Raw genomic sequence first — 17,352 nt, forward strand, 5'->3', positions numbered from 1 at the left:
GATTTTTTTTTTTTTTTTTTTTTTTGACTACCGTGTAAAAATTCACCTTATAAAATATTCAGCATCTCTTGAATTAATAAGGCCCTTAAGATGCTCTATAAATATGACCATGGAATCAAAGTGTGGCAATCAAGTCAAGCATAAGCACATCTTCTGTAATTGGCACAAAAAAAGGAGAGTATGGTAGTATTTGTGGCCGACAATGGCTAATAGGAAAAATGCAACATTTGATCATCATCAAATTTTTCAGGAAAATTTTGATTGTGGTGAGGTCATGGACTTTATTGGTGCACATTGCTTTTTAAGTTTATAAATGTTACCAGTGGCTCTAAATGAACAAAAAGTACCATGCTTTAAAAAATTTCAACATCTACTGCTCAGACTAAACTTTGACATAATTTGAGAAGGCAAAAGAGGGAGACAGAGGAGGAAGGGGGAGAGGAAACTTGTGAGTTTCATGGCAGCTATACTTGAAACATTGTGACCCAATTTGCCGAACATGAACCCTCTATCTGCAAAGACAGGAAAGGCACATAAAAAGCATGTGTTCTTCAGCTCTACCGACACCATGAATGAAGAAGCTTGATTCAAATAAAGCAGTAAATTTCACACAAAAAATCGAGTCTGAGACTGATATCATCAGTATATGAAGTGCCTTTGTAAAATGACCATTGCCTTCATTTGATGTCTCATTTATTACCAGACTTGCAAAGCGTAACGTAGCATATAGTTTAAAGGATGCCTTACCCAATTGTAGCTACAAATGTTTGGTATGATTATTCTAAGCAGCCTTCAAGAACTAGATAGACGAACATTTTAACCTCTTGATGAACATTTCGAAGGATTCCATGAAAATTGCTAGTTCTGCTCCAAAAAAAAAAAAAAAGTCAAAATATCAGAACATTAAGATAACACTTCAATGACTTCATCCCTGATGGCTCAAATGCATTTGGCTGCCAAACAATTTCATAGAACTATCGACGTCTCATATCTACAAACGATCTTAATTATGGGGATAGTGTCTGCATATATTATTAGCCTACATAAATATTTAGATTTGTGTGAATGCAATATATGACTGGGACATTTATAAGTATACTCACGAACTAAATACACCTCCATGGTATACTAGTTCGTGTACAGTTTCACAAGAGTTATCGCCTAACAAGCGTACTCTTATATGTGGAAACACAGAGTGTCGAGAAGTGTAAACATGGCAGACGAATTATCTTTAGTGCTTTGGAGTATAGAAGAATATTTTAACTATTTTGTTATTGTACTGATTCTGATGAGTTCTATGCTTTTGGCTTTATTCATAATCAGGTAAGAGCAAGTATATTTTGAGTAGACTTCTTATCTTATCTTAGCACAGTCTGAATATCATTCCTGAAAATAACGATCACTTCGATAAGATGCATGACTGCAAATTATTTTGCGTTGGTAAAATCTAGATTTTAAAATTCTCATTTGTTTATCTTCATCATCGTCATCGTCATGTCATGATTATATGATATGTATCAAAGAGTGTGTTATAAAAGTATACTGCTCGTGTGTACTTTCCTTTCTCGCTAAATTATATAGTGCAAATGCATTACTGGCCGAGAATTATATTGGGATGACGATAATATATATATCGCAGGAAATACATAAAATTGAAATCGGTACATCTCTGCCTTCAGTCTTAATTATGATGTATATACCTTGACAAGATCAATTTATTTTGCTTAAAGTATGCATTAAATTATGACTTGCTGGGTGTTAAAACAGGCTAATTTACTACACTTTTTCAATGATATATGCATGGTTATGAAAGAAAGAATGGTTTTAGAAAGAGATTGTGTGTATGTGTGTGTTTTGTTTGTTTTAGTATGTGTTCACAAAGTGCATAATGTACTCAGCAGAATGACTAACTGAATATAGACTTAATTGATATTTTGTGAAGTGGAAACAGTCATGTAGGAAAAGCGTATAAAATCTTCACCCATAAATATACAGTGTATCTCAACTTGTAAATATAAGTCATTATTATTTCACAGTCATTGTACCCATGGTTTGACCATCATTTTTCTCATTTTAATTATTTATTGTAATGCAACTATATATAAACCTGGCTTAATTGGGATGAAGGTAATATATCCCCCAGGAAATGCATAACATTAAGGGCTTTTTAAAAACATAATGTCTATGCTTTAAACCACAGGCCTGTAACATTTTAGCTTACAACTCATAAGTCCTCACAGGCAAATCTTCTCCATTACACTTTTACTATACTCTGTGTTTTACATGACAGCAATAATATCATCAGTATAACCATTACAAGGAATTTCCAATTTGCTTATGCTTTATTTAGTTTTTTTTTTTCTTCAGGCTCAGTGGTGGTTATGTCCATCATGCAAACTCAGAGCTAGAGACATCATCTTTAGCATATGAAAAGCATATAAAAGAAGTGTGCAATCCTTTCTACTTGACTTTTTCAGGATCAGCTTCATCAAATTTGACAGGTTTGAAATGTACATAGATTAATTTTGAAAGATGGCTAAGTGTTAGATATTTTCTTGCCTTGTGTGCATGTGTTTGCCACTTGTGCATGATTAATCATTGCTAAATTTGTTGGTTATGGCAAGCAGACACTATTTTCTATCTAGGGTTTAAATACGAGCAAAGTTCAACTAAAAGAGCATTATATAGTTATGTTAATGGCAATTTTTTATATCTCAAGCATTTAAATTTTTAAAACCTTACATGTTTGTCAATGTGAATGGACAGTTGTACATCCCATCAACTCCCCATACTTCCCAGACCTAAAATAATTTTGCTGATGCATTTATATTCTTTGCTATTTAACTTTTTATTGGTAGTTATTATGAAGGTGTCAAGTTTGATTCTTTGCTTAGGAAAAATCAAGCTTTTCAGTGTGAACATCCATTTTCTTGAAAACAGCATATTATACATTCAGCTTTATGGTGACAGATGGAGTCTCACTTGAGATCTCATGCCTTCTACTGAGCAAGCTTCATGTTTTCTGGGGACCTGGTGTTGATGCCATACAGAAAGTTCTTCTCAAGGATGGTCTTGTCCTTCTTGAAGAGCTAAACAGCAATTATCTGTTGCGTGACCAGTGTTTAGCTCATGAACAGTACAGGCAAGTCAATGAATATTATTGGTCAGTGGTAGGCTTAACTCTCAGGTTTCTTGGTCAGCTGCCAAGTTGGAGCAGTGTTTGACTATCTTGTTTTGGTAAACGTTAAAGAGTTAACAAAGTACAGTTTTAACATTGCTTTAAAATCTAACACAAATGTTTGAAATGTTTGCATTTGAATATTTTGAAAAACTAACTAATTTGATTGTTTATTAGTGTTTTTTATTTATTTTATGTAGAGTTATTTTCATTATAGGTTGGACACTGCAGGCAGGCTCAAGTTACACCTGCCAACACCACTGTGTGTCACAGAGGAAGCACTGGGTTACCCTCCCCGAAAATACTATCCATGTGTAATCATCATGACAGCTGATGTCTCTAATGAAGTCCAGGATGCGGAATCTGTTGTAAGTAAAGAGCCTACGTGTTAAACGGTGTTAACATTTTTCTTGAGCATTTTCTGTGTACACTAACAACTTTACCTCCATGACAGAATGACTGATCGAAGTGGTGTGCATGCACCAGAATGAGTAGGTTTCTACATGTGCAAGTAATTGCTCACATGCACACATAGTTCATTTACATTCACATTCATATGTTCACAAATATGATAAAAATAATTTCAGAGTAATCTGTTCATTAAAATTTATACATTTTTAAGTTTGCATAACTAGTTCCTGTATTTTAATTTTTAAAAAACCCCAGTTATTTCAGATGATAACAATTCTGAACAGTAAGGTATATCTATTCTGAGCTGATGTTTGGTGTGTTTATCTACTTTGAACATACAGCACAAGTTACAATCTTCAAGTTTTCATATGGTGGACAAGGCAAATTGCCACAGTGGGTTACAGTGTAGAACAGAAGTTTTCCATTTTCATCTTTGTCACTGCCAACTCTGTCTTCCATATTGGAGTCAACGCAGATATATTCTGAAGCAGCTATATGTGCTGGATTTCCTGCCATCAGGAACCCACTGTACTGCTGCGTCCAGCCAGGTTGACATACGTCTGTAGCAGGAGTCATGATGGTGGTTGCCTGGGACACACGGCACACAACAGGGAGGGTCTCGGTTCTCATGAGTAGGGTTTGTGTTGAGTGTCTCGTACTCTGCCCCATACAGATCAGCATGGATTTGAGGCACTACATTATCATTCAGACTTGGGGACAGAGGGAGACAGAGATAATTGACAGCAGCCCCTGGAGAGCTGAACAATGAACCACCCATGTGTTGTGTTATTGGTTTGTGGGTATTAGAGGTGGCACTCATTAAACTGTCCAGTTAGAAAACACACAAGAGACAGCTTCATGTCGGCTCCCGCCCAAGTATATTTAAAACTCTTAACCGGAACTAAACCTTTTACGGATTGTTCATTTTGGGAATAAGGCCAACACTTGCCTTATGTCACATCTCCCTTTCTTTAAAATGGACATTGTTTCAATATAACTTAATTAACATTAATTTTAATATTCTTGAATTTCCTATTCAAGTCTATGTGCGTTTGATTCGAGTCAATCATTTACAAGTCAAGTCTCTGTGGGATCTTGATGATGCGACCACTCTTGGTAGTCTTGACAGGCTGATCTGGAGGAGCGATGACTTTGGACGCTGGCACCTTCCTGGCTGCGGCTCCTGGACATGGCTCTGGATTGGCAACAGGATCGTCTGGATCGTCTGAGTGTGTACCAGACAAGGGGTCGAGATCCCACTTCTGACACCATGTTGTGTTATTGGTTTGTGGGTATTAGAGGTGGCACTCATTAAACTGTCCAGTTAGAAAACACACAAGAGACAGCTTCATGTCGGCTCCCGCCCAAGTATATTTAAAAATCTTAACCGGAACTAAACCTTTTACGGATTGTTCATTTTGGGAATAAGGCCAACACTTGCCTTATGTCACACCATGATACCGGAGTAGACAGTTTCAGTGGAGTTGGGGCAGGAGGAGTGCCCCCAGCGGACATAGTAAGAACTGCGAGCCAGACTGAGAGCTAGATCATGCTGCTGGCTGGATGTTTTTAGCACTTGCACTTCAGCGCTCACTTCCTCCAGTTTCCGAGTCACACCACTCACCATAATCTCTAGACCTCCCAAATCGTCAGAACGGCTTTTCAAGCCATGAACTGGCATCTGATATGATCCTAACACATCACCATTGAGTCCAAGGTCCAGCTGAGTCCCAAGTTTCACTTGACTTTGTTGCTCACTTTCTTGACCTTTCATTTCACCTTGAAGAGACACAGTAATGTCCTGCTTGTGATAAAACATTCTCTCCCATTCTTGTTTGAGGTTTTCTGCATGCTCTACCTTGTCCCATATAGCATGCAGTTCTTCTTGAATCTGATGCAGGCTGTTTTGCAACTCTTTCTTTTCTGCTCTGCCATCTTTGTTTCTCCATCGCCCACTCAGTTTTCTCTTTCATCCACAGCTGTCTCTCCTGAGATAGTTCATGACAGAAGCCTTCTAATTTGTCCAGTTTCTCAGTAAAATATGCTGTAAGTGTCTGCTTGGATGCATCCTGCAGTGTTAAAACTGGGGGTATAGTCATAAGACACAGTAGGAAGGATAGCATCAGAGGCCATGGTTTTGCCTGGGAATACTCTTTACCTGATCAGTGCTGCCAGCAAAAATGAGCTGAAAGCCAGGGAAATTGAACTGGTTTTACTATCTATGTTCTGTTTTTAGACAATTTAGACCTTTTATCAGTGTGCTAAGTCCTCATTTTACATGGCTATATAAGTCACAAAAAAACATGCTTTAGTCAATTATTAAGAAATTTGAATGAGATAGAAGAAAAAACTAGATCATGGGAACAGAGGCAGTACATGACAGCTGTACCATTTGATTATAAATGCCATGTTGTAATTTAATATCTTTGTGGCGTGTGTGTGCAGTTGTAGACACTAAAAACAAAATAATAGTAGGGTTAGTGGTGGGTAGAGTGAAGGTATGTGGATGTGTCCCTTCTTGCAGTTGAAAAGTGATAGTTGTTGAGGTATTTTGTGTGCTTGTAGAAGAGGAAAAATTATTTTTCAACATTTTATTTGAACAGATTTTGAAGATCAAAAATGTCATTGTAGAAATTATACAGAAAACAGAGACACAAAATGAATATTATTGTCCTACCAACACGACCAAGATAGGTCACACCATGGACGTGAATAGGTGGACTGCTGTCTGTCTGTCGAGACCAGTGGTTAGCGTTTTGCAAAATTCTCCGCTGTTAGTCTCGGCGAGCCTAAACAATGAATGTGGTTAAACTGGAAGCTTTGTATACACCTGCCTCGTTTTAATAGTTAATACAAGTTTGTGGTCATACTTTCTGCACTGACCAATAATGATAAAAAGGAACATTTAAATATTAGGTAACAGACAGTGGAAGGTGAGGTACATATAGGCACACTGAACACATAAAGATAAGTACAAGGGTAGAACATAATACAAGGGAGAAAGGTATTAAAGAATATGGGACAATAAACAGTGTAGAGGGGAATAGGTACATAATGGTGCACATGACAAACAAATATTGCAATAGTAATTGAGGATAGTAATTCAGGGACAGTACAATTGTTTTCAGAGAAAATTTGAATGTAGCCTAGGAGCCAGAGTAGCGATTGTTATATGGAGGAGAGTTCCATTGCTTAGCAGCACAGAAGAAAAACATCTGTTGTCCATATGTGACTATCTTTGGGAGGGAGGGATAGAATGTGGGAGTCAGTGAAGGTTTCAAGCAGGAGTGCGGATAGACAAGATTTCTGTAGACAGGGGAGTAGCCATCAAAGAGTCCATAGCATAGAGTTAAGGGGTTATTGTTGGCTACCAATTAAAGCTAGAACAGCCAATGAAGAGAGTGAAGAAGTGGTATGACATGTTCAGATTTGCTAGTCCGGAAAATGAGATGAGCAGCTGAGTTCTAGACTTTTTAAAGCTTGTGAAAAGATGCAGTCAGTGATTATTTTATTATGTTTAATAATATTTCTTATGTTCTGGGTACATTTTAGAGATGTCAAGTTTGTTTTGGTTTAGGTTTTTTTTAGTATGTTGACAACATTTGTTCCTGAAACTAGCAACCAACTGCATCTTTATTCTCTCCATAGTGCTAAGGAATATATATTATGTACATGTACACAATCACATGAACATGCTTATGCAGACATTATCAAAATCCAGTTCCCTTTTTTTCTTAACTTTTAATATCTCTGATAACATAAACTAAGTCCTCTTTATTTTTAAAGTAAAAGTTGACCCACTGAAAAAATTAGTAGTATCAAGCGATTAAATTGTATATTCAAGCGCAGATCCTCAAGCCTCATTTTGTCTTTGCACTGACTTGTGACAACCACATAGGGTTTTTGGTTAAATATGCTAGCATTGATTCTCCTAATTGCTGGTGTTGAAACAGGTTTATCTGTTTCACACAGTAAATCATCAAAAGTCTTGCCTCATTTTCCCACGACTGTAGTAACAGCCACATTGGAAGATCTCCAACAGGAGAAGCAAAAATGGGAGGGAGAAAAGCAGATCTGGGAGAAAGAGAAACTACTTTGGGATAGGGAAAGACTAAAATGGCAGTCAGAGAGGCAACAGTGGCAGGCTATGATGCAACAATGGCAAAATTATCTTCACCAGGTCCAGAGTGAAAATGAGTTTATCCGAGGCAAAGTGATGGAATCGCACAATCACAAAGAAAGCCAGAGCCCATGTTTGGAACCTGTGTCAGTCCAGGATTTATCCTCTCTTCCTGACAAGGACAGAGTGTATACCCGGTCTGATGATATGGGAAGCATACAGACGGTGATTGATGGCTTTGCTCAGAGACTGAGTGAAGTGAGTGCTGAGGTGCAGGCCTTGAAGGTATCTAGAGACCAACTTCTTGCCACAGTGAGCCAGTCTCAGACATCCTCTTACATCATCTGGGGTCGCTCCACCTGCCCTGTTTCCACGGAAACTGTTTACTCTGGCATCATCGGTGGGTCTCCCAATTCTGAAGCTGGTGCAGCAGCCAATTATCTTTGTCTGCCTCTTTCTCCAGAACTGAGTGATTCTAAGCTTCCAACATACAGCGCCTTTTTGTTTGGAGCAGAATACCAGACCTACAACACAAATCCACTGCATGCAAACAAGGACCCCCTGTGTGCTTTGTGCCGTATCCTCGTGCTGTAAACGTCATGCTGCCAGCAAGCAACACCTGCTGGCCTGGGTGGACGCTGGAGTACAGCGGGTTTTTAATGGCTGGAGATTCCCGCCATTCTGCTGCCTCAGAATTTATCTGTATTGATTCCACTTTGGAGGATCGAGCTGGAAGTGAACGAAATGAAAATGCCAAACTGCTTCTTTACACGGTCTCCCATTGCGGCAGTCTGCCTTGTCCACCTTATGCCAACTCAAAGGTGGTCACATGTGCAGTGTGCTCTATTTAAACAAGTTCATCAGATTTATGTAGCTTATGGTATAAAAAAAATGAATGCTGTTAAATTGAAGGATGAGTACTTATCACAAGGGATTCCAAATTGACATTGATATTTCAATTATTTTTGACAATTTTTGGTGTAATGTCATATTGTTTATGTGATATGTTATTGCTTTTTTTTTGCTTTGCATAAAATTAGCATCTCTAAATGGATAATTTAAAAAATGGATTATTTAAGCCTTTGAAAGCCTTACTTTGAAAGTCTACCACTCGATCACTTTTATGTGCTTGAAAATACAAGTATGCATAACTGTTATTAGGTGGTATTAATTCAAGCAAACAAGAGGATGTGCATATTATAAAGGACCATTTTGTGCTATTAAAAGCTGAATCACTGCTTGTTTATCAGGAGAACCATCACCAAATTCTTAATACAATAAAATGTCATAAATGTTATAGATCTTTTTCTTTAACGATGGATGTATGTCTCTGTGTGTATGTGTGCATGCACATAAATGTGAGAGAGAGTGAAAGAGAAAGAGACTGTCATTGAGCATGCAATGTTATGTTTTGTAAAATGTTAGCACACATTTTGCATTTGTGTACTTGTGGTATTAATAATTTATAAAATACCTGTTCATGTGGAATGATGAGCTTGATGCACTCTGGTAATGAGACTATTAATGAACTCACAGTTTAGCATATAATGAAGCATATAATTAAACAATAACATACAAACTATATTAAAAATAAAATTGACAAATATATTGTGGCAGTGACAAGTTACACTCATTGTAATAATATGTAGAGCAGTAGTAATAATCACGTAATAATTAATAAACTGTGACAGTTGTGACACTAAGCAACTCTATTGATGCATGTGAATATGATGCATTCATGACAGTAGTCATGACTGTAGTGCAAACAGCCTTATAATGAACAAAATAAACAAGATCAGTATATTAGCATCATCTTTTCTAGTCATGGAAAGTTGTTCTCTCATTCACACACATCCAATCATGTACAGTTCAATAGCTGTCAACCTAATATCACTGGTCGAAGTAAAACATATATATATATATTTAAATGATAAAGAAATGAGTTTAGCTCACTTTAACAAGAAAACAGATATAAAAGAGCACAAAGCACAATAGATCATCCTCCTGCCTTAAATCTAATGAAACAAAGGATTAAGAAAAATTTAAAAAAAGACAGCCACTTATATTCTTTGCCACAAGCCATTTTCAGTTGATCATTTTTAGTAAGGTTTTGTATGCTTTGTTTGCAGGTTGCTGCTGTGACTATTATCCATCTGAAAGATAAACAGTGCCCTTTGAACTCGTATATTATAGCACAGTATGCCAAGATGTCTGGCCCATCAGTCTATAATTTACAGGTGAGGTGTGTGAGTATAAGAATAATAAAGTTAACAAGGATGATTTTTGGATATCTTTGATTTAGCCATAATTAACTGTTGGTAAGTTTTCATAACTTGAAAGTCTTTTGTAGTTATTTCAGGGTGCATCAAATTTTCAGCTAGGAAGTAGATAATAGAGAATGAGAGAGGTTGTGGGGAACGGGGGAGAGTGCATGAGAATACATGCATGTGTATGACCAAATGGGATTTTTGGATTGCATTCATTGGCTGCATTTCATCATCAGTATATCACACATATTCACGTATTCCTGAATTTTGATTTTTGGTAAAGAGCACAGTATTAGCCATGCAGTGATTTTTGTCCTTTTCCAGCCACTGTATTTTGCATCTGTTCCTGAAGATTCTAATGATATGGAGAATAAGAATGAGACAGAGATACCCATCCAGCAAAATGAAACTGCCAGTTCATCTTCAGCTGATGGTTGTTTGTTGCCTGCCACTGACGATGCACAAGCTAAGAGCACTCACAAAGCAAGTATCTCCAGCCCTGCCTACAGCTGCCAGGGACTTGAAGCTCATCAAAGAAGGAAAAAACACACAGATAACAGTGTTCAGGATTTGGATGAAGCATCATCGACAGACTGCAGGCTGCTTGGAAGCTACAACTCTAGACCAACAATGGGTGCAGCAGCAGCAGGAGAAACATTGGACATCACATACCTGTCACATGTTGGTGACCCTAATTACTCCCATGACTTTCCAGATTGTATTGTCTGTCAGACTCAGAGACTGACTTGTGTGTTATTGCCTTGTCGACATGCCTGTGTGTGCAGAAGGTGCTTCCTGCAGCTTGACCGTTGTCCAATGTGCAGAAGCCATGTTGAGTCCTACTTTCTGATAGGAGATGAACAGAGTTCTTCTAAGTCGGGAACCAGGAGGAGGATTCATCAGGCTTACTTTCCAAATTTGAATCTTTCAATAACAGATTAAATGAATTTTTTGGATTTTCATAGGGCTGGGCTTCTGCAGTGAAGATCGAAGTGGGGGGGCTTGGGAGCAAAGTGATCTGTGAAATCGGTGAACAATTTCTGATTGCAATTTTCAGTTGGAGATTGATGTAAAATCTTAAGTCCTTCATTAGATGTGAAAGCAGCTTTGTCAGTTGATGTTTTGATTCTTTAAATTTCAACATCCTTGCTTGCACCATCTGGTTGTATTTCAGAATGTAGTCCAAGTGTGGACATTCCAGAAGGAATTTGCAAGCTAATGTACAGCACAGTAAATGTCTGATATTTCAAACACCTTCAAAATTCAGTTTCATTTAACTGTGTCATGGGTAATGTCAGATCACAGCAGTCTTTCAACACAGAATGCTAGCAAAATAAATGGTGGCAACCATGGCACGTAGATAGGATATTAGTTTGTGGTGGCAACCATATATGCAAGTTTGTATGGGTATGCACTGCACTTATGCTGGATACTTCAACCCTGCCACATCTAACAGACCACGATGAGCAGCTATCAGCAGTCCCCTCTCCTCTTTACCCTAAACATTGAGGTTGCTTTATGTAGTGAGTTGGTCTCATAAGTTTGTTCATTATCCAAAGCAGTTCATGTACAAATGCAGTTTATGTCACATGAAAATCAGAATTTACTGCCTTTCAGTTATGAGAAAGTGAGATATTTTCAGATGTTTTTGGCCTTAAAAGCACTGTAAAAGGTCATAACATCCAATCTTTTAGAGAAACAAAAATGATACTGCTGGTACTGTTGATATAAGGAAAAGGAGGTAAGGTAAAATATTTTGAATGAGCAAAAGTACATATACTCAGTAGCAATAAATCATTGAACCCAAATGCAGCACACTTTTGAAATGATTTTTATTTCACAGAATGATCAAAGGACACATTCAATAAGCCTAGCGACACCACCTCAGCATCAAGCCACACCAGTTTGCCACAAACACTAGACAAGGTGTGTCTTACCTAAAAATAAAAATCAGTCTAACAGATGCTACCAAAGTAGATGTAAAAATGATAAAATGTTTACAAAGCTACTAGAAAATTTTCCACTTTGAGGATTTGTGGAGAGTGCAGAATTTTCATCTAATATCATGCTTTGTGCTTTGTTGCTGCAATCTACAATTTCTTCTCCGCTAAATTTTCAAAGCAAAGGTTTATGAAACCCCCTCCCCTTCTTTCAAAACGGTAATACAACATGAAATATGCATGTCAAATCAGGATGACTGGGCTGAAACTCTCCCCTTCAAATCCTTTTAACATGCTTCCAAGTGCGTATGTCTGTGCACGTGCATGCACCCACACGAATGTGAGAGAAGAAAGGCATTTTGCCCTCTCTGCTTAAAAGTTACACCTTCTGCTGCCAAGTGAGGAGATACAACAATGTAGTCTGAAGGATGGGAAAGGGAGGGAGATGTGAAGAAAATAAAGACTGCAGTTTATGTTTTAAAAAACCCAAAATAGACCATCTATATTTTTACCAATAAAACAGAGCATTTTCTATCCTTTATCATCAAGCTCATTCCAGTCTCCCCATACATACGATACCGGTAAACATTTACATCTATGTATGGACGGAGATATAGTGTGAACATGAGCCTTTTGGTTGGTTCACAAATGGAACAGAACAATGGACACGTAAAAGCACAAAGTGAGAACAATATCTAACAGGATGATAAAAAACAACGCTATCACCCCAGTGTTGTAAATAACTCTGCTGGCAGATTTCATATTAAGAAATTCACATCCTAGCTATCAATGTGCATGAATCTACCAACATAATTTATTTTGGACGGACGACTTTCTTTGGCGCCTGGCAATAGTGAAGTTATACTGTCAGGTAGGATATATGCAATCATAATGAGAGTAAGCAATGCTACTGAATGAAATCGCTGAAAACTTTTTAACAAGCACATTGAAAATCAACAAATCAACACCCCTGGAGTTAAAAGACACTCGGAAAACTGGGGAAGATGGAGGAATGGGGTGGAGGATCATAGGCAGAGTGTTAATGGTATTTTACATGCGTAATTCATTCATTTGAGTCATAAGGCATATCCAGGTATCCTCTACAAGCAGCAGTTATGTAAAAGAATGGCTGAACATATTTTGAACACTCTAATCCAAATTCACAGATATCCCATAAAGTCAAACGCGAGTTTCTTCTGTATAACTGCATGTCTGAGCAGCCAGACATATGTCTAAATTAGAAACGTGCATGTGAAGCCATCGTCCTTTTCTTTTCCCCTGAAAAACGTTATGCATTTTTTTTTTTGAAAACATGACAGCACATTTTCATACTATGACATACTATGAGTGATGTAATAACTATATTCTTGATATGTATGAACTCAGATTAAATGGCAACTGCAAAATAAAAAGTAAAATCTTTGAAGGTGCTTTTCAAGCTCTTACACTGTCATATTTGAAGGCACAGGCAATGTAGCAGAAGTGTCTTTATCACCTCTTTCCTTCTTTTTCTAGTAATCCTCAATTCAGAATTTCAAAACAAGGAATAAAAACGAGCAAACACAAAAGACCCTCCAGACAACATAATAAAAAGCTCCCCAAAGCATCAAATCAGATGATCAACCAGACAAACAGCTAATTATGTGCACATTCCCACATAAAAGCAACAATCTACTGTAATAAATACATGCACACACACTGGCTTGCATGCCTGTTCACATGCATGCAACAGTCATCAAAAATGTCACGATGAATGAGACGTGACCAACTGCTGACTAACAATGCATCACAGATCAAGTGACTTGAGGCTGGATATCACAGATCAAGGCCAAGCAGCCTGGAGAGTAAAGTGTACAGTTCAACGCGGAAAGGGTGCATGAATAATATGGTGTCTATCAGATTTAAAACGCATTGCTCAGGGGTGGTTGCCTCTTGGGCAGCAGCATTCTGCAAGTTACAAATAAAAACAAAGCATCAACACACAGTCTCTATCACCTATCGTGGACATGGCCTAAGCACACTGCCTGTTGCAGATATGATGCCCTCTAAGAGAATGCAATTGATAAATTATCTAAACAGCTTGGCCTACTGCTGTCTTTTCTTTATTGTAGACTGTAAATTTACACTGCTCACACATTCACAATCATTTTAACCAATCAGTCTACAGTATACCCTAAAAACAGGCCTTATTTTAATCATGTTAATCAGATAAAAAATTAAGGGCTGTATGCTGTTGGTTCACCATCTTCAAATAGGACCAAACTGTACAATGCCAAAAAGATAATTTTTCTAAGTTAATAACTTTTTTCGTTCATAAGGGTAATTATCGTGACTTTTATTTCTTCATACAATCTTAGAAATAAGGAATCTAAAAGAGCATTGATGTTGGAAATCAAAGTAATCAAAATATGGCCACATGAGGGTGTTTTTTTTTTTGTGGGGGTGTCAGCATAGACTCTATTTTCCAACACCAGCAGTAAAAGTGAGAATTCTTTGCACCAAAAAAAAAGTCACATAGCTCAAGGTCAAGAAAACTTTTCTAATGCCTGATAAAAATGTTTCAGCCCTTTCAAGAACTTTTGAGAAGATAACAGATGCTACCTGCAGATTATCAGTCCTACATTTGTTACAAATATGGCAAAGGTAAGGCAGAATACAGCTCAATCAACACAAGCTGATATCAGCAATGTTATATTGTTACAAAGTACCACACACCCAATAATAAGTATTTTGATATGAAGGCAAATTAATACTGGAGGTTAAACAATTAACACTGTATTTGACCTTTCAAGCACAAAGTTCCCTCTCATGTACAACTACACAAAGGTTTGCTGTACAAGTCTACAAGACAACATGCACTGCTCTGTGTGTCTACAGCAACTTTTTATTGTGGTGCACCTGAGATATTGAGAGACCTTAGAGCTTTATATTTATTTGACACAGCGTACGCCACTCACTGCAGCACACAACACAGTTTCTGAGTGGAAAGAACATTATTTGTGGCCTAAACATGTAAAACACCAGCAGTGTTCTCAAAACCTGAAACACAATTGTCACGTGGCCTTAAAATATTTATTTTATTTATTTTTTTACACATCATCAAGGGCTAAAATACATTGACAACATGAATTCATTCACACAAATACAATATCACACTGTGCACTAGTAACTAGAGTGAAAGTATACATGAACCTTAGATATGTATATAATTTATACATATATGCACAGAGATACATATATAGATGCTGTGTTTGGTCCATATGATTAGTGAATTATTACAATTTTGCTGTTTACAGCCCACCAATCATGATGAACCTTGAAACACAGCTACTCTTGTTACCTGTTTACAGCCAGTCTTTAGCCCAAGACGTTAAAGGGTAAAAGTATATGTTCAAATCATATATTGAATCACACTTTGATGATAAATAAACAACCATGTAATGAATATTTGTGGTTTGAATGTTTCATTGAAATTGTTCCACATGTTCACAGTTGTGTGGTACAAAAATATATCAGTAAAGAAGAAATGGATTTAGCCATGAAACTAGCCAGTAAAATAAAAAATATACAGGATACTGGCCAAGGTAATTCCATCTGAGCTAAAACTGTAAAACAACTCGTCTGATGGAATGTTTTTCAAGCATTTCTCACAACGTTTCTGATTATGCTTCTCTCAAGCAACCAATGGAATAATTGCTAGCATTTCAGAATGCGTCAGTGGGGAAAGCTAATACTGAGGTTTCTTCCCATAGGGTCTCTACAAAAACTGTGCTGGAGGGAACATATCAGCAGCATCTGCTGACTTCTCAGAATTTTCGATAAGCTGGAGATGAGCAAGCATGTACACCCAGCCGATGCATTTAAAATCACTTCTTGTGTCTCCTGTCAGAAGCAAATAGTATCACTCTCTATGCAGAAAATAGCAAAACAAAACAAAACAAAAAAGAGCATCTCTCAAACTCCCTCAACTCCAAACCCACTAACATGGGTATAGTTGTTTAATGGAAGATTGGTCCTGAAATGAGTAATTAAAAAAAAGAAAAAAGCCAGCAGCTCCAACTAGAGTCTCAGTGTCTGGCCATGTTTCTGCTTCCCTTAAAAACACTAGCATAGCTGGATGGTGCCTTTTAATTGTTTTTAATCCCCCATTACATTGCTTGCTCCCACGAAATTTGTTTTACGATGCAATGCTGAGGGGTAAAGCTACAGTAAAACCTGTGCTTCAAATCTATCATAGCAATAAAGCCTATCATGTCTGTGTACTTATATCTGGTTGTCTTAGTAATGAGAAGCTATCCCAAATGCTACACTGGCCTTACATAAGGTTGTGAACAGTACAGTTGATGTTTATGACTGATGTTCTAGTGATTTTTCTCTCCTTTTAATATAATGAAGTAACGAGTTTTAAAAGAATGGAAAGTTCCAGTTTGAACAACAACTAGTACCTGTTTCAACAATTTAAATGGGTGCAACGATCCTGGTCTCTTTACAAGTTCTGCAGGGCTTCCCGATTTATATCAACCATGGAGCTATAGAAATCAAGTTTCTAAATGTGCAGGTTTCAATTTCAACAGGATCATCCTGTAAACCTAGAAAAAAACTACCTCAACTACGTGCAAAAACTAGGTAAGTGGAAAACTTATGAAAACCATGATTTGTGTGTTCTCCTGTCATGGCCCAGATCACCACTGGAGTTTTACCATTAACTGAACACAGTATCATTGATGTGAATGACAAACGGTACAAGATTTGTAGCATAATACTGACATTCTAAAAAAAGAATAAAATTCAGTGCATCTTACAGAATATAAGACTGGGGGAGTAGGGAATGATAAAAGACATTCAGCTGAGGTAATTCCACTATCACAGCTGTGCAGACTGGCTGCTGCTAGTTCCCTATAAGGTTTTGCTTGCAAACCTTTATTTTGTAAATGTGTGTTTCTCTCTTGCAAAGCATTTCCAGTTTCACAAGCATTCACACAGCCACAGTTTAAAAAAGAGTTGCAGCTCGTTCTATGAGACAAGGTCGCTGAGGACGCTCAAGTGCCTTGGGGTGACACTGGGCTCAGAGTTGGCCTTGTCCATGAGCCCCTGCCCCATGTGTGAATATAGAGTAGAGGCCAACTGCTGTGTGGCTGAGCGCAACTCACCACCCCCTGCCCCAGCTCCTCCTCCAACTCCAGTGGCACCTAGAAGGTGCCAAAGCAGTGGCAAGACATGCAACACAATCTGCTTGGGTTTGCGCTCAAAAACACGATCTGCCATATCTGTTGGGAAAGGAAAATAGTTTATGTTCAAATATTAAAGTGTATATACATGAATAAGCAAGCAGCACTGAAAGTATGAGACCAACATACAGCAATATTTTTATCGGACATTTAAATGACATTTAAACATTGCTCAGATCTGTTTGCACATGTATTATTTGTTTAATAA

The 17,352-nt window shown here is 37.6% G+C and overlaps 4 protein-coding genes across 5 annotated transcripts in view; 2 read left to right on the forward strand and 2 right to left on the reverse strand.

Moving 5' to 3' along the window:
* The first annotated feature begins 942 nt into the window (after positions 1–942).
* Positions 943–14,741, forward strand: LOC112570896 (cell growth regulator with RING finger domain protein 1-like). The gene is made up of 6 exons (XM_025249607.1): positions 943–1,323; positions 2,368–2,501; positions 2,971–3,142; positions 3,396–3,546; positions 9,839–9,946; positions 10,301–14,741. The coding sequence occupies exons 1-6, from the start codon at positions 1,181–1,183 to the stop codon at positions 10,916–10,918; spliced, it is 1,326 nt and encodes a 441-aa protein (XP_025105392.1). The 5' UTR covers positions 943–1,180; the 3' UTR covers positions 10,919–14,741.
* On the reverse strand, positions 3,771–5,781 carry LOC112570901. Its single transcript, XM_025249614.1, has 2 exons — positions 5,046–5,781; positions 3,771–4,367 (listed from the first exon to the last, which is right to left on the reverse strand). The coding sequence occupies exons 1-2, from the start codon at positions 5,406–5,408 to the stop codon at positions 4,056–4,058; spliced, it is 675 nt and encodes a 224-aa protein (XP_025105399.1). The 5' UTR covers positions 5,409–5,781; the 3' UTR covers positions 3,771–4,055.
* On the forward strand, positions 7,436–9,006 carry LOC112570898. Its single transcript, XM_025249611.1, is given in 2 exon segments — positions 7,436–8,286; positions 8,289–9,006. Coding segments are annotated over 2 exon segments (1,056 nt in total). The 5' UTR covers positions 7,436–7,502; the 3' UTR covers positions 8,561–9,006.
* The window catches only part of LOC112570895 (TOG array regulator of axonemal microtubules protein 1-like), a 40,455-nt gene continuing 34,897 nt past the window's right edge, over positions 11,795–17,352 (reverse strand). For both annotated transcript variants that reach the window (XM_025249606.1, XM_025249605.1), the window contains one exon: positions 11,795–17,183. In XM_025249606.1, coding sequence (XP_025105391.1) covers positions 16,930–17,183 — 254 coding nt within the window. In that variant the 3' untranslated portion in view covers positions 11,795–16,929. The remainder of the gene's footprint in view (positions 17,184–17,352) is intronic.

Source organism: Pomacea canaliculata, linkage group LG8 (assembly GCF_003073045.1).
Source record: "Pomacea canaliculata isolate SZHN2017 linkage group LG8, ASM307304v1, whole genome shotgun sequence".
NCBI classification, from domain to species: Eukaryota; Metazoa; Mollusca; class Gastropoda; order Architaenioglossa; family Ampullariidae; genus Pomacea; species Pomacea canaliculata.

What these genes read in the sequence shown, in the direction of transcription:
- LOC112570896 (XM_025249607.1), top strand. Translation starts at nt 1,181, where the DNA reads ATGTGGAAACACAGAGTGTCGAGAAGTGTAAACATGGCAGACGAATTA. An exon ending in TTAGCTCATGAACAGTACAG is followed by an intron (nt 3,143 to 3,395) that starts GCAAGTCAATGA and finishes TTTTCATTATAG; the next exon opens with GTTGGACACTGCAGGCAGGC. An exon ending in TCCAGGATGCGGAATCTGTT is followed by an intron (nt 3,547 to 9,838) that starts GTAAGTAAAGAG and finishes CTTTGTTTGCAG; the next exon opens with GTTGCTGCTGTGACTATTAT.
- LOC112570901 (XM_025249614.1), bottom strand. Translation starts at nt 5,408, where the DNA reads ATGTTTTATCACAAGCAGGACATTACTGTGTCTCTTCAAGGTGAAATG. An exon ending in AAACTGTCTACTCCGGTATC is followed by an intron (nt 4,368 to 5,045) that starts ATGGTGTGACAT and finishes ATAACACAACAC; the next exon opens with ATGGGTGGTTCATTGTTCAG.